The sequence below is a fragment of the Octopus bimaculoides genome, chromosome 1, assembly GCF_046866305.1.
Source record: "Octopus bimaculoides isolate indiv1 chromosome 1, ASM4686630v1, whole genome shotgun sequence".
NCBI classification, from domain to species: Eukaryota; Metazoa; Mollusca; class Cephalopoda; order Octopoda; family Octopodidae; genus Octopus; species Octopus bimaculoides.
The window spans coordinates 94,999,176-95,017,201 of NC_142928.1; the positions used below are offsets into that span (position 1 = coordinate 94,999,176).

Sequence of the window (18,026 nt, forward strand, 5' to 3'; positions counted from 1 at the left end):
TAAGTTGAATAGACCTTGGTAAGATAGTACTAAAGGGATCTCACAAACCTACACTTTCTCTTCTCAATTTACCAATCACTTTACAATGTGCATTGGGAGCATTTTTTTTTGTGGCACTAGTACTAGAAAGATTGTCTCTTTCACTAATTACTTGAGGGAAGGCATAGGCAACCTTTCTTGAGTAGTGGGTTGCATGTGACATCGCTCATCACCAAGCAGGTTGCATGGCGAACAAAAAAAAAACATTTTCTGTTAGGCATGCCTTTCAGAAAGTTCTGTGGGCTGCAGTTTGCCTACAGCTGCTCTAGGAGTACAGAGATGGCACTTTCCATTATGACACCAGAACAGTAATGTGTATGTGAGTTGGAGGATAGGTGTCTACAGTAACTATAGAGAGTACTCAGTAATCTGTATAGATTGAAGAAGGGAGTAGGAGAAAAAGTAATGATAGTAATGAAATAAGCTGGTGGGAGGAGTGAGAGTGTAAATGTAGAGGGTGCTCAATCATCTAGGGCGTATACTTTTGCTCAGGTGACTGAGGAGGGGAATAGGAGAGAGAGAGGACAATGATCAGCAGAAAGATCCAAATGGTTGGGTGGAAGGAGCAAGAGTATGATGGAGAAGGCAGACTCATTTCGAGTGGAGTCAAGAAAGAAATATGGGCAAGTAACAGAGGTGGACAAAGACAAGGGAGGTGATGAGATAAAGGTAAGAGTAGGTGATCAGTGACGACTGAAGTGGATCAGAGGGTAGAGAGTATTGATTGGCAGTATTTCTATACTGCCACGTTAGAGTGTGTAGGGTGCAGTTTGATACAGTTCCTTATGCTTAGGCCTAGCATAGGGTGAGTGTCAGAGTGAGGAGGATGATGTGATAGCTACATGTGGTGTGTGTGTATATGTATGTGCATGTTTGTTACACCCCCATCCCCCCCACACGCTAAGAGAATGGAAAGGGATTCTGGTCTCTGTGGCTGAAGAGGAGATAACCACTCTGAAGTGATGCTCTGAGCTGACGCGGTGCATTTACACCTATTTGTCAACAGCAAGAAACTTTCTCCATGACAAAATATCAGGTTGAGTAAAAAATAAGCAATATTTTGAACATTGAAGAATTTGTACTGGATTTTTGTAGAGTTTTGAATTTTTTTTTAAACATTTTTTGCAAGTGTCTGATAATACAGACAAAGACTTGTCCAAATGCATCAATAAATTAACATTGATATTTTTTTCACCGTTGTTACAATCATCTGAAATAGAACTGTCAAAGCTTGATATTCGAGCAGTTTTGCTATTCAACTTTAAAAATGGATGTAAAGCAGCTGAAACTGCTTGCAATATCAATGAAACATTTGGTGAGGAAATGACCAGTGAGTGGTCAGCTCATAATTGGTTTAAATGATTTCGCAGTGGAGACTTGAGCCTTGAAGATCGTGAGCATAGTGGACGCCCATCTGTCATTGATGACAGTTAATTAAAGACCATCATTGAGAAAGATCCATGTAAAACCACTCAAGAACTGGCAAAAGAACTTCAAGTTAACCAGAAAACTGCCTGCAACCATTTGCATGTAAATGGAAAATCAAAAAAGCTTGCCAAATGGGTACCACATGATTTGAATGAAAATCAGAAAATGCGCAGATATGAAATTTGCTTATTGCTTCTTCAATGTAACCAGATCAATCCATTTCTTGATCAAATTGTAACTTGTGATGGAAAGTAGATTCTGTATAATAATAAAAAACCGTCCAACACCAAAATGAAGCACTGAAAACCTTCCCTAAACCTGAGCTCTTCAAAAAGAAGCTTATGGTGACTGGTTGTGTACTGCTGGACTCATCCACTATAACCTCTTAAAATACAGAAAAACCATTACTGCAGAAACATATTGCCATAGAATTTGCCAAAATGAACAAAAAACTGCTACTCCTCCATCCCAGACTGGTCAGCAGAAGATAGCCAGTCATTCTTCATGACAATGCTTGACCATACATTTCACTAATGATACTCCAGAAGTTTAGAGAACTTGGATATGAAGTTCTTCCCCACCCAGATTATTCCCCAGACTTTCCTCCTACCGACTACTCCCTTTTCAAGCACCTCGATTTCCTGCGAGAGAAGGAATTCAAAAATCAAACCAATGCTGAAAGTGCATTCAAAGAGTTCATAGTTCCAGAACTTCAGATTTTCATGATTACCAGAATAAACAAACTTGTAACATGTTGGCAAAAATGTGTTGATTGTAATGGAACTTACTTTGATGAATAAAATTTCTGCATTATTGAAATGTATTGTGATGAATTTCATGTTTCAAAACGTTGCTTACTTTTTACTCAGCCTGATACATAGAATGACTTTCTTATGGGTTCGAATATGCTTCAAACATATTTGAAATGGTAACATGTTTGACTTTATACACACCACTGCCTTATGCTGTCACCCCACCCTTTAACAAGGTATTATTGAGTTAACTGTTTGATGCAATATCTATGTAATAGTGGAGGATTTTGCTTGCAATTTCTTATTTAGCTGTTGTGTCTGATTGATTTAACAAGATTTCATTTGGAATTCTAAAATTACTTTCATTCTTTTTCTTACTCTGACTAGGCGCTGGTGAATACTACTGTAGCGGTAATGACCTCAATAACTTTGCTAATGTCGCACCTGAAAACATTTCTGCTATGGCTGAAAATGCTTCTGTAATCCTAGGGTGAGTTAACAGTTTTAATATTTGGTATACCAATGGTAGCTATAAAGCAAGAGGTGAGCTACTTGCAGGTGGCATGTAAAAAGCACCCAGCACACTCTGTAAAGTGGTTGGTGTTAGGAAGGGCATCCAGCCCGTGGAAACCATGTTGCAACAGACATTTGGAGTCTGGACAGCTTCCCCGCTAGCCAACTCCTGTCAAACCATCCAACCCATGCCAGAATGAAAAATGGACATTAGACGACAACGACAACGTTATGAAACCCATTTTATTGATTGGAGATTGTTTACAAATATGTTGGTGGGAAGGAAAAGAAAAACAAGATGTGTTTATTACATTACTGCAGTACTCTCTTTTGAGAAATCGATTTTGTTTTGAAAACTATGAACATAAGTGGGTTGTGGAAGTCGCCTTGTTTTCATATACTGACATAAAAAATGTTTTTTGTTTCATGCTGGCATGAGTTTGATGGTTTGATAGAAGCTGGCTAAGTAGAAGACTGCACCAGGCTTCATTGTCTGTTTTGGTAGGGTTTTTATGGGTGGTTGCCCTTCCTAACCCCCTTACAGATTGGAGTGAATGCTTTTTATGTGGAACCAGCATTGGCAAAGTTTATTTTGGCATGGTTTTTGCGGCTGGATACTCTTTCAAAAACCAACCACTTTCCAGTGTGGACTGGATGAACCAGCACTGGCAGGGTCACCAAGTAACTTGTAAGACAAAGACTTGGAGAGGCAGGGCATTAGAAGAAGTGGCCTTGTGTCAGGTGATGAGAGTGTCACAGAGGGATAAAAACAGGTGTCTTGCTGTAGAGGAGATATATGGTTACCCAATCAGAGAATGAGAGCAAGAGAGAGAGAGAAAGGGAGAAAGGGAGAGAGAGAGAAAGGGAGAAAGAGTGAGAGAGAGAAGCTTCTTTCAGTTTCCATCTATCAAATCCATTCACAAGGCTTTGGTCAGCCAGTGGCTATAGTAGAAAACACTTGCCCGAGGTGCCACGCGGTGGGACTGAACCCAGAACTGTGTGGCTGGGATGCAAGTTCTTACCACACAGCCATGTCTGAGTAGAATTAACAAATATATTGCCAGTGATCTGGCACAAAACCCAATCTTTAATGGTGTAATAATACCAATAGAAAAGCAAATTGCTCTGCAATTACAGAAGACTGATTCTTGTTGGGGTGTTTGTTGAAGTTTTTATTGAAGTGTTTGTTGTGTTCTACTTTAGATGCTGTTGGTTGTTGAATTTGTTACAAAAGTCATTTGTAAGGTCACAAAGTGAAACACTTCAAAAAGGGAGTAATTAGATTGAAATTTCTCCATGTTTTTTTTTCCTTTTAGAAACATTGTATTTCTAACCTGACATTACTGTAATACAAGCATTTGTCTTGTTTCTTTTCTAGAAAATTTGTTGGTGCAATCATTGATTTTCCCAAACCTCTAATTGCTTTGGTAAATGGTCCAGCTGTTGGGATTTCAGTTACAGCGCTTGGTTTGTTTGATGCTGTTTATGCCTCAGATAAGGTTGGTTTGATTGATTACCTATTCTATCATTCCTTCTTTTCTTCCTTCCTTTCTTTTTTCATTCCTTATTTCCTTCTTTCTGTACAATTGTCATAAAGTCTATTTTCCCACACTAATATGAGTTGTGTAGATTGCCATATTGCATATGACTGTTCAGTTTACTGTTTTTGCCATCTCTTCTAGGAATTCCAACATCCTTAGATATTCCTTTCATGCAAGTGCCTCCCACAAAACACTTTTTCATGTCACATTCATCATCCATTTGCATCTCATGTCCTTATCAACACAGCTGTCTTCCCCTACAAACTTTGGCTGCTACACTTAACCCTTTAGCATTTAAAGGGTTAAATGCAGCCCAAATATTCTACCTGGTTTATGTTCAAACCAGACAGATCTGGCCTCTCATCTACTCTACAATATTATTTTAAAAATAAAAATCACATCTTTGAAATTTCAATACAGGATTAATTTTTTAAAATGTGAATAAATAAATATTACATTTGAGAGAGTAATCTGAATGCTAAAAGGTTAAAAACACAGTGGTTACACTGTCTCAGTTTGTACTTTATTCTTTATGCAAGCTAACATTCTATGGCTAATGAATCATGTTCACCTCATTTCATTGTGGCTGCCTTAAATCTCCCACTTCCACTGTTTATGTCACAGAATATGTTTGCATTATACTTTTTACACACTATTCTTACACTATCTTTTGTACAGAGAGTAAAGCCTTTTGTTTCTACTAGAGGTTACACCTCTCTGAACTTCATTCACTTCTTTCTTTCTCTAGTTATTATGGTCTTCCATTGAAGTCATTTCAGCATTTATTAAATCACCTATTTGACAGAAAAACTTTGTCTAGTGAACCATTCATGCTTTTTCTCTTAGCTACAAAGCCCTGGTTCTCTGTCAACCTACCAAAGATTCTACACCTACTTGTGCACTAAACTTCTCTTCCCCAGCCTCGACTTTGCTAATGTTTCTAGGTATATCTTACTTTTGTATGTGGTTTGGGTGGTTCCTTTACACCTAGTATCTTTAGTGCCACCAGACTATGTGCATAAAGCCCTTGTCAAATGCTGTCTCTAGATTAACAACTGCAAATTAGAGTGCTTTATTCTCTTATACTTACTTCACTACATCTTTTAAAGTACATATTAAATTATCTCAGAGCAAATTAAAATAATCTTGAAGCAAATTAGAATGATCAGACAAGTCTAATATATGTTTTGACACACACCTCATCTTAAGCACCACAATTTTAGTCGATGTAAGCAAGATAATCACTGAGGGTGCACAACAATATCTTGAAAGCTATGGCTTTATATTTGTGTAAATTAAAGAAAGAAGAATGTGTGTGTGTGTGTGTATATATATATATATATATATATATATATATATATATCATCATCATCATCATCATCATCATCCGCTTTCGATGCTAGCATGGGTTGGACGATTTGACTGAGGACTGGTGAACCAGATGGCTACACCAGGCTCCAGTCTGATTTGGCAGAGTTTCTACAGCTGGATGCCCTTCCTAACACCAGATATATATATATATATATATATATATATATATATATATATATATATATATATATATATATATATATATATATATATATATATATATACATACATATATATATAAAACAAGTTTAAAATAATGTTTTTACATATCTTTCTTTATTGGAGCAAATTTGGCTTACAGCTGTTTCCAGTAGTCATTATAGGTACGTTACTGATAGGTTTACTCAATTGGTCTATTGATCAGTTGAGAAAAATTGAATGACCTAAAAAAATTAATGCTACTTTTGTCAGAGCCATTTCTGGTTATATATCACTCTGTGTAAAAACCAGTTTGTCTGGAGCCCATCCATGGATTTACAATATAGAATTGTGATGAACCATAACCTTGGACCCTGCCATAAGAATACCTGGAGTTCTTCACTAATCTAAATGATATTGTTAACCTGGTGTACTAACAGAGAGCTTATGAAGTATTTTTCTCAGATTAATAGCCCCTCTCTATTTGCTGCACGTGCGCATGCACACACACACACGTATGTATATATAACATAAAGGAATGGGGATTTCAAACTAAATTTGGCTAACTATATTGGCCGCAGGCAAATGACTGAAACAAGTAAAAGAGTAAAAGAGTTTACAATATATAAGATGTAGACATGTGTATCTCTTATGCAAGTATGTTAGTATTCTTAGATGCAATGGTTCTGTACAACTAATTTATTCTTATGAAATCTATTTAATATGTATTGATTAGTTGTACAGAACCATCACATCTAATGATCCTAAAATGCTTGTCTAACAGAAACGTGTGTCAACATCTTATATTTGTATATGTGTATAAACATTACCTCTATTTTCTTCGTATTACTGGACTCCATGTGTGCTGCTTCCTTAGAAATATTTATTGCTTTTAGGCATATATCATTACTTCTGCTGTACTTTAAATTTTAAAGAACATTTAGATGTTCTAAACATGATTATTGTAATACAAGAAAACAAACTTCAAATGGCTGCTGAATCCCTGATTTTGTGGACAATATTCTGGTGTCCTCTCTCAACATTTTCTGCTGCTACTATAATGGTGTCTGTTCTTTGGACCTGGCTGGACTCATATTACCACCACTCAAGCAATCTAATCCCATTGGTCGCTCCTCCTCTTAACAACCTTGTGTGTTCATTCCCATGCACTAGGTCAATCATTAATCATTTTGCCTAGTCATTTCTTCCCAGAATGTCATGCCCCTCTAATTCCCTTCTTCTTTATGTCTTTCCTGCAAGAGTTGAAGTGTGAAGAGTCAACGTGTGATTAAGGTATTCAACTCATGATCATAAGGTCATGATTTCTGCTAGCATGCTGTGTCCTTGAGCAAGACACTTTATTTCACATTGCTCCAGTCCATTCAGCTGGCAAAAATGAGTAGTACCTGTTTTTTCAAAGGGCCATCCTTATTACATTGTGTGTCACACTGAATCTCCCTGAGAACTACATTAAGAATACACATGTCTGTGGAGTGCTCAGCCACTTGCATGTTAATTTCATAAGTAGGCTGTTCCATTGATTGGATCAACTGGAACCCTCATTGTCATAACTGATGGAGTGCTAGGGGCAAGACTTGAATTGCTACTGTTCAAGTAGTATATTAATGGCACCAATCTCACTTGTCTTGGAGAGTCTGCTAAGGCCATAAGCACCACCTTTCTTCTGGGCCAGTGGTTCTCAACTGGGGTCCTTGTGATCCTTGGAAGTCCATGTAAGATTTTGTTGTTAAAATTTATGAGCAATAAGTTGCTTTAACTTCTACAATGCACAAAATTCGCCCTGCATTGAGTACTGCCGTCACATATGAGCAGGTGCTCCTGTGAATTGTTTAACTCTACTGGACTGCATTCAACACTGTATTTGTAATGCTATCAGTCATTGTCACTCTCTCATTGTCATCGTGTAGCTTCCTTGTCTCTTTTCTATAAGTATTTTCATGGACATTATTCAGCTGAGCTCTCTTCTCTGGTTCCTCCTTTAAGAACTTATCAGTGACCAACTAGACTTGCATCCAGTTCTCATCAGTATACTGTGCAACCTCCTAAGTGTCATAAAGTACTTTACAGTACCAGTTTCTTCCCTCGTACCTCTGAACTTTGGAATTCCCTTCCTTAGTCTTGTTTTCCTCTTCAATATGACCTTCAGTCTTTTCAGTCTAATGTACATCGTCACCTAATTACTTCCGTCTAGCGTCCATTTTATTCTAGTAGCTTTTACATTTTAAGTGGTCTAAGGACCTTGTAACAAGCGAATGCTTTAAAAAAAAGAAAAGATGCAATTCCTAATAATGTTTAGTGAAGGTGCATAGCTTAGCGGTTAGAGCATCATGCTCACAATCATAAGGTAGTGAGTTCAGTTCCTGGACCGGACTGTGTCTTGTGTTCTTGAATAAGACACTTTATTTCACGTTGCTCCAGTTCACTCAGCTGTAGAAATGAGTTGCGATGTCACAGGTTCCAAGCTGTATCGACCTTTGCCTTTCCCTTGGATAATATTGGTGGTATGGAGAAGGGAGGCTGGTATGCATGGGTGACTGCTGGTCTTCCATACACAAACTTTCCCAGACTTGTACCTCAGAGGGTAACTTTCTAGGTGCAATCCCATGGTCATTCATGACCAAAGAGGGTCTTTACCCATTACCCAATAATATTTAATTATAAAAATATAACAGAATTTATTTTTTTAACATGGGTGTCCAGTGGAGCAAAATAGGAATCAAAAGGGTCCATAGGCAAAATATGGTTGAGAATCTCTGCTCTAGACTCAGCAAGTTAAAAAAAAAAAAAGCAATTGTACTCTATCCTCACATTTACTTTTTATAGCCACTGCCATGCTTTTATTTTTTTTATTCATTTCACTCATTAGACTGTGGCCATGCTGGGACATGGCCTTGAAGGCTTTAGTTGGACAATGAAATAGGTACTAGGCTTAAAAAGAAAAGTACTGGGATTGGTCTTTTTTTGCTGAACTGGTAAGCTATGGGGATATAAACAAACCAATACTGGTTGTGAAGTAGTGGTGTGGGAATAAACACACACACACACACACACACACACTGGGCTTCTTTCAGTTTCTGTCAGCCAAATCCACTCACATGGCTTTGGTTGGCTTATGCTTATGGGTGTTTGATGATAACATTAACTATAGACATGTATTTGTCTGTGCTCTGCTTAGAATATCTTACTTTTAGTTATAAAAGTATTAATAATCATTTCATATATCTTCTTTTATCTTTAAATCATTTCACTCATTGGACTGCTGCTATGCTGGGGTACTATCTTAAAGGATTTAGATCAGAAGTTCTCAACTGGGGTCCATATGGCCCCTAATGGTCCATATAAGATTTTTGGAGGTCCACATAACAAAATAGTAAATTGTGGATCCACAATAATATTTTAAGGGCTCTTGAAAAAAATTTGCTTTAGATGTATGTATTGGTATTATTGTAAGAACAGATAGGTTTCTTTCTCCAACATTTTACATAGTTCAACCTACACAAGTTAATATATGAAAAACAAAATAGGAATTTTGAAAGAGGTTTCTATAAGACTAATTTTTTAAACATCAAATGGCTCGGGTGGGGGTGGGGGGGGGGGTCCACCAGAATAGAATAGTAACCAACGGGGTCCATAAATAAAAAAATGGTTGAGAAGCTCTGGTTTAGATGAACAAATTGATTCCAGTACGTATTTTTATAAGTTTGGTATTTTATTCTGCTGGTCTCTTTTGCAGAACCACTGAGTTACAGGGCTGTAAACAAACCAACACTGGTTGTCAAGCAGTGAAGGCTGGGGGTGGCACAAATGCAAAGGCACACACAAATGTATATGACAGGCTTGCACACAATTTCTGCCTGCCAGATTCACTCACAAGACTTTAGTTGGCCCACAGCTATAGTAGAAGACACTTGCTCAGGGTACTGAAACCACATATAGTTGTAAAGCAGACTTCTTAATTTCACAGCCATGTCTGCACTTGTAAATATGAATATAAATAATGATTTCAGTATTAATTTTTAAGGCAGTGAGTTGGCAGAATTGTTACTGTGCCAGGTAAAATGCTTAGTGGCATTTCGTTCATCTTTATGTTCTGAGTTCAAATTCTAGCAGGGTCAATTTTGCCTCTCATCCTTTTGGGGTCGATAAAATAAGTACCAGCTCAGTCCTGGGGTTGATGTAATTTACTTACCTACCTTTTACCTCGAAATTGCTGGCCTTGTGTCAAAATCTGAAACCAATATTGGTATTTATTTTGTATAATTCAGAATCCCTGTATGGGAAACCTTCTTGTATTATATTAGTAATGGTACATAAAATCTGGTTTTTCAGGCAACATTCCACACTCCATTTTCATCTCTAGGCCAGTCACCTGAAGGATGTTCTTCATATGTATTTCCAAAGATCATGGGAACAGCAAAGGTAAGTTCATTTTGTATTATTTATACTATATGATTCAGCTTAGTGTCCTCTATTAATCCTCTTTATATTGAAGCACCTACACCACTACAACAGAAAAATTTGATCTCCTATATTGTAATGTCAGTGTATTTATTTTCTTCTCTTTGTCTATCACCGCCAACAAGAACACCATCATCACCACTGTTGTTGCTGCTACCACAACTGTTACTATCATTGTCACCATCATTGTTTTAACATTTTTTGCACCCAATGGTGCATCATGTATCTACATAACAGCAAAATGCCATTCTTTATTTTCTTTGAAGTAAATTAATTGTAAAACCAAATTTTTATTTATAGCCTTACATTTGGCAAAGATGCTGCTGTCTTTAGTATTTTATCATTTGACTATTATACAGAAGTAAAACTTTCTTTTTATCTTTACCTTTTCCACTTGGTTGTTTTCTGAGAAATGGTTTTGAGTTTAACATGCTCCACTGCTGACTAATGAAATCAGGAGTTCAAATATTGTATAAGGTATTGCTGAAACAGGATGAAAATGTTGCAATGAAGCTTGTTGCATTAAACATCATTACACGCTAGGATTTAGAACTTAACTTTGATGTTAAATATGTCAAAGGAATCAGGTATTTTTGAGAGCTTGGTCACAATTTTGTAGCAGAGCATATATGATATGCAGACTAACCAATCAGAAGAAAATTAACAGATAGAACTGGTGAGCAGAAGAAGACTGAAAGTGGAGACTGGTTAAAAGAAGCAAAAGAGTTACAGGGCTATACTGCTGTCTTAATAAAAAAAGGGAACTTCACTTTTAATTAGCATGCAATTTCTAGGAAAAGGGATTGTTAGAACCAGAATGCCTATTGATCCTAGGTCTGTTAGGTTATGGCTGATCTGGTACTAATCAACGAGCAGCCTTCTGGTTGCTGGTTAAAATATAACAAGTCATTATCACTACAAAAGTCTTTATCATAAAAAGATGTTTGAAGTTGTTTTGGAACATATATGAAGCATTGAATCTTATTTCATATGTATACTATTTATTAAATTTTGCAGGCATCTGAGATACTTTTATTTAATAAGAAGTTAACGGCTAAAGAAGCATTTGAACGGAATTTGGTGACTGAAGTTATACCCCATGGCTCATTTGTTGAGGAAACAGAAGCAAAGATGAAATTATTTGCTTCTTTTCCTCCTCAGGTAAATACTTCTTTGGCAATAGATTTTTCTTCTTTTTGTTTAATTTAGTAGAAGCACTAATACTGAACTTACATCATGCTAATGTGTTAAACCAATAACCATATACTGTAGTTCTTAGTTAAAAATTAAAACTTTGTCCATTTAAAAAAATTCCTTTCCACAAATATGTACAACCAGGAATGTGTGTGTGTGTGTGTGTGTGTGTGTGTGTGTATGTTTGTGCTCCTCTGAGAAAAAAAAATCACTCAGTTATGGATTTTGATGTTGTTGAATTTTCTCCTGTCAAGAGGTCTTCTGCTGGTTTTGTACTCACAAAAATATTTGGTAAAGAGTATCCCTTACCTGAAAAACAGGTAAGGGTTAGTGATAAGAAGGGCATCCAGCTGTATTATATTTGTCTGACTTATGCTAGCATGGAAAAACACATAAAAATAAAATGAACAATATATGGCAAGGCTGTGTGGTAAGAAGCTTGCTTCCCAACCACATGGTTCAGGGCTTAGTCCCACTGTATGGCACCTTGGGCAAGTGTCTTCTACTATAGCCTCAGACTGATCAAAGTCTTGTGAGTGGGTTTGGTAGATGGAAGCTGAAAGAAACCTGTCGTGTATATAAATATACCATGAGCTCCAGCTCCTCTCCGAGCATTGGGTTCGTCAGTTTCCATCCAGTCTCCTTGGTTGATGTTTATGCTGAAATTGACTTTGGAGTCCATGTTGGTGGTGAAAGAGTCATGGGCAGAACTTGTATGGGATGGTCAGTGCAGGTCGAGGATGTTGAAGATTCTCCTTTCTTCTCCTGCATCTAGCTTTCTCATTCTGTTGTCTGTTCTGCTCGAAAGAGCTGGTTTAATTACAGATAGCAGTCCTCCAGGCTGTCCTATCCAGGGCAATCTGTTTTCATGAGGATGGCTGGATATTAGCTTGAGCCAAGGTCTGTTTGAGCTGGTCTTTAAAATGGAATTTCAGACCTCCTCTGGGTCTTGTTCTGATTGCAAGTTCTCTGTAGAACATGACCCTTGGGAAATGAGAGGGCTCCATACGTTGGATGTGACCTGCCCAGCAGAGACGATGGCAAAGAATGGTGGCTTCGACATTTAGTAGTGAGGTACAGCGAAGAACCTCATTGTTGGTAACGTGATCTTCCCATTGTATGTTGAGGATCTATCATAGCTTTGATTGTTGGAAGCATTCAAGGCACTTGAAGTCATGGTGTCCCTCATTATTAGGCAAAATCAACCTTCTCTCAATAAATAAATGTATATTCATTCAAGACCAGTTGTTTTCCCACTGACTGTTGGCAACACCTATCTGCACACATTCTGTTAAAAAATAAATTGAATCTGCACAGATGCCAACAAATGGCATCCATTTTTGTGATTGGGCAACATTTTCCCCATCACAAATTATTAGACAAGTATAATAAAAATGATAATTGTGTCAGAACAAACATTTATCTAATTCAACAGTAAAGGTTTAACAAAAAAATTATTCATAAAGGACTTAATGGTAAACATAATAATAAGTTTGAATGAAAATAATCATGGGATTGTGATGTCATACAGCTCCTAATGTTTGATGTATGATCCTCCACATACAATAACCTCCCTTCTATGCTGATCCATTGAATTTATTAAGGTGATGATATCCTCTTGTAACATGCTTTGAGCAGCATCTACAATAGCATCCCAAAGGGCAACTTTACGTAAAACTGCCATCCATCTTGGTAAGTGCGCCTCTTCAGGACATTCCACAAGTTCTCGATTGGGTTTAAGTCAGGGGAACAAGGTGGCCACTCCATCAAACGACCTTCAGAGAAGCCTATTTGCTGTAGGTATTCCTTGTAATTCTTTGCTGCATGAGATGGGGCATTATGTTGCATGAAGACCAGCTTTCTCTTGAACGAAAATTTTTGCTTTTTGAACCACAGTTGGAAATTGTCCTTTAAGAAGGTGACATATATTTTTTTAAGAAGGTGACATATATTTTTTTAAGAAGGTGACATATATTTTTGATGTCATCTTAATGCCATCTGGGACTCTCCTTGGTCCAGCCATCATACCACCAACAATGTCAGTCCAAAACGTGATCCCACCTCCCAACTGTTGGCGTCTCAAACAATGAGGATTGTTCCCGCTGATTGATACCCAACCTTTACTCCAGCCATTCGGTCTGTCAAGGGTAGGACGACATTTGCCAGTGAACAGAACTGTTGAAAAATCTATCTTCATGTATTCTGCCCATTTCAGTCTCTTCTGTTTATGAACAGCCTCCAAAAGGGGCTTTGTAACAGGTTTAACATTCCTGGCTACCTGCTTCAAGAGGCGACACCTAATAGTTTTCAATACATCTTCCTTGCCACAATGTTGAAAACTTCTCTAACTGTCTGGATGTTTTGTGTTCGTGTCCTATTTTGTATTATATATATATATATATATATATATATATATATATATATATATATATATATATATACTATTTATATTTTTAGCGGAATACGTACACTTTGTCTCTTATATATATATATATATATATATATATATATAGATTTATAGATATCTCTGACTGAAATTAAATTAACAGTAGAAATGGGAACAATGCTATGTACTTAAATTTCCTTATGCAATCATTATCTCTTCTCAAGTTCCTGATATATATGCTTTCATATTTTGAGTACTAAATATAGCTTTCGAACTGAATCCACATTGATACCTTCAACAGTGGTCTAAACCTAAGAGGCAATATAATAGATTCTGCTTCTTTTATAAGCTGTTCAGAAAAAGTTATAAATATGTCATTTCAAATGGCCCCTAATATTGTTTTCCTCTAATTTACTGAATGAAATTCCTGAATCTGTTTATAAATTTCTAAATTCTTTTTAAATTCAAATCTAAGGACTGGATTATTGGTTTGACATATAGCTTATGTAAATTTGACTTCACTTGTTCATTTAACATTAAACAGCAGCAATAGTGGGTAGCAGTAGCAGCTTTTCGTTTTTGTGCTAACTCCTTTTTAATAATGTGGCTGTGAACTATGAGTGTGAGCTGAAATGTTCACAGCCTGACTATGAAGGAGTGATGCTAGAGCTGTGAAATCTTGTGTGCATTAATTTCAACTCTCCTTATTCATAACTGTATTGTTTCTCTCTTGGTAGTCTGACATGTGACTGTTCAAAGAAGACTTCAAAAGTAACTAGTAGCAACTTCTCTTGAAAATCGACAAAATTTGGCATCATGGTGTTATCAAGTACCTGCTGAAAAAGAGTTTAGCCCCCAATGTCATTCATGCTGAAATGGTTGCTACATTAGGGTATGACACTCCAGCTTTATCAACAGTGCAAAAGCATGTAGCTAAATTTTGGAGGGAAAGGGGGAGTCTTGAAGATAACCTGAGGTCTGAATGTCCTGTAACTGCTACCACCGAGGAAAACATTAATTGTATTCGCCACATGGTGATGGATGACAGGCAACCAATTATAAATCGAATAGTCAATGCTATTAGCATATCCTGTGAGAGATTTGAGAATATTCTACACAGTGAACTTGGTATGATGAAGGTTTTTGCTTGGTAGGTGCTATGTCTTCTGACACCCGATCAAAAGCACATCAGGCTGATCAAATCATAAGAAAATGTGACATTGTTTCAGGCAGATCTAGCTGGTTTCCTTGAATGTTTTCTAAGCCAGGATGAGGCAATCCATGCAGTGGAAACCTCACTCCTCACCTGCTCCAAAGAAGGCCAAGGTTTGAGATGCAAAAGGTATTGTGTTTATTGACTATTTTCAAAAGGGCCACGCAATCAATGGAGAGTGTTATACTAACTTGCTGAGGCAGTTATGATAGGCTATCAAGAACAAATGCTCAGGAAAGCTGACAAAAGGTGTCTTGTTTCATTAGGACAGTGCTCCAATATGCAAGTCCTTGGTTCCAGTGGCTGCTGTGCATGTCTGTGGCTTTGAACTGGTTGATCACCCTCCCTATTCTGATTTGGTTCCATCTGACTATTATCTGTTCCTCGTCAGTTGGTTGGGAACCAGTGTTGTAGTGACGGTGATATATCTGCTGTTGATGACTTTTTTGACCAACAGGATGAAAACTTCTCCACCAACAGGATCCAAGAACTGCAACACCAGTTAGTTCAATAAAGCTTATGTCTGAGTAGGTAGAAGTGTGTGGACTGCAAGGGTGAATTATGTTGAAAAATAAACCACATTTGGTCACGGTTAGCCTATGAATTTTTCAGCTGAGTTTTGTATAACCATCCATAAGCATAAGTTTTGATCAGGGCTGGCCTGGGGTTAAATAACATCATGACATCCATAATATCTTTTCAGACATAATAAGCTTTATTGAACCAATGAAAATTTTGTGTTTTTGTCAGTGTCATAGTGAGCTATTTACAGTGAAATACAAACCCTGAAACTGTCATCAGCTAAGATAACACATTGATACACCAAAATGTAAAATGAAAATATACCATGCTTTCATTTGTTATCGTTTTTAGATTCTTTTTTTCCATTTTTGTTTATGATTTTCTGATCAAAATCTACTTTATTTTTGCAGAGTATGAAGTTCTCTAAAGTTCTCTGTCGAAATAATGAGAAGGAGTTACTGTACCGTGTTGATGAAAATGAAAGAAAGCTTTTAGTTGAGAGGTGGCAATCAAAAGAATGTGCAGATGCCATCATGGCTTTTTTTCAGAGAAGTTCTAAAATGTAAATTATCTTTTTAGTTATAGAAATTCTCTGAAGTAATTACTGAATTATGATAAACATTGATTAAAAAAAGATTCATTGAGTTGATATGTTCTGAAATTAAAAACTAAAAAATTATTAGAACTTTTCCATTGATAAAAACACTCATATGTATAAAGTGAGCTTTGAATTTCCAGCTTGGAACTTTTTAATGTATTTGAAAAGCTATTCACTAAAAAGTTGTCAACAGAGAAAATATCTCAGAGCTATTGTTGTACTTCAACTATAGTTGATATAGAAAAATAAATATATTTTATAAAATAAAGAATTAAGAAAAAAATTTTTTTGTTTATTTTTACATAACTGGTTTTAGTCATTGGACTGTGGTCATGCTAGAGCACCATCTCAAATGTTTGGTTGAACATATTGACCCCACAATCTTTATTTATCAAATGTCAAACTATTCAGTTTTGGGATACCAAAGGATACACTATTAACAATACTAGCCATTTTTTTTACCCAGTACAGCATAAACACAATGCAAAAATACAAACACATATATGAACATACATCATCATCAACATCATTATCTATGCAAGTGGTTGTGAGTATAAATCTATGTGTGTATATAGATATTTATATCTCATTACTGACCCAGTACACATAAACAACTTACTTGGGATAAAAAGCTAGCCGATCTTTCCTCTATTGTTGGAAGATATTTATATATACACACACACTCACACTCTCACGGAGAGAGAATGACAGAGAGAAAGAGAGAGATGTGCAGGTATTACAGTGTGGTAAGAAGTTTGCTTCCCAATCACATGGTTTCATGTTCAGTTCCACTGCATTGCACCTTGAGCAAGTATCTTCAGATGTAGCCCTGCACTGACCAAAGCCAAACCTTGTGAGTGAATTTGGTAGAGGGAAACTGAAAGAAGTGTGTCTTATGTATGTATCTTACTTCTTCTCACTATCATCCCTCCCCATTAATCACTCCATTATTACTACCCTATGCCTGTTCCATTTTCCAAAGATTAAGCCAACATATAGTCCCATCACTTTTGATAATTTAGTAGACTGGCCTGGCATTAATTGCTTCTCACATTACTGACCAGTACACATAAACAACTTACTTGAGATAAAAAGCTAGCCGATCAGAGCCGATCTTTCCTCTATCGTTGGAAGTTTAGATAACTGGGTCACTTGGGTCAATTATCTCCTCTCCCTACTGTAAACTTGAATAATACTTAAATTCTTCTTTGCTCTGACCAAATATACACTATTCTGATGTGTTCATTCTGCCAACTGAATTGTAGCAGAATCAATGTAAATATTTTTACTCCATGAATTTGTTAACTATGTTGAATAAGTTGAACTGTCCTTTACGTTCGAAGATCATGAATTCATCTGATGAAAATGGTTTCTTTGCAATGATGTAATGTTCTCATTAATCAATTAAAGAAGTCATTAGAAACGGCCATAATGAATTGACACCTGTACCTCTTTGTTACTCATATATATATATATATATATATATATATATATATATATGAGAGGTTTTGGTATCCAGAAGACCCAAAATGGCAGGTAAGGATATGTAAGTGCTATGGAAGGACTGTAGTTAGACTCCTGGTTCGATAATAGTATGAGTAAGGAGTCTAATGTGGGTCGTGTGTGAGCATGTATATGTTAAATAAAATGAGACAATAAAGTCAAGGCAGTGTGAAATTTATACGACATAAAGAGAAAGGTAGTCTTACAGGTAGTCTTACTATCTTTCTCTTTATAAATATCCTAGAAATTTCACACTGCCTTGACTTTGTTGTCTCATTTTATTTAACACACACACGTGCGTGTGTGTGTGTGGTTATATGCGTATGTATATACATGTGATAATTAAAAT

General features: G+C 36.6%; 1 protein-coding gene across 3 annotated transcripts in view; it reads left to right on the forward strand.

Annotated features, from left to right (window-relative positions):
- LOC106873161 (enoyl-CoA delta isomerase 2) overlaps positions 1 to 16,424 on the forward strand; it is a 39,502-nt gene extending 23,078 nt beyond the window's left edge. For all 3 annotated transcript variants that reach the window (XM_089354217.1, XM_089354212.1, XM_014920387.3), the window contains 5 exons: positions 2,607 to 2,709; positions 4,111 to 4,231; positions 10,133 to 10,222; positions 11,279 to 11,422; positions 15,987 to 16,424. In XM_089354217.1, the coding sequence (XP_089210343.1) occupies positions 2,607 to 2,709; positions 4,111 to 4,231; positions 10,133 to 10,222; positions 11,279 to 11,422; positions 15,987 to 16,142 (614 nt within the window). In that variant the 3' untranslated portion in view covers positions 16,143 to 16,424. The remainder of the gene's footprint in view (positions 1 to 2,606; positions 2,710 to 4,110; positions 4,232 to 10,132; positions 10,223 to 11,278; positions 11,423 to 15,986) is intronic.
- Positions 16,425 to 18,026: the final 1,602 nt, after the last annotated feature.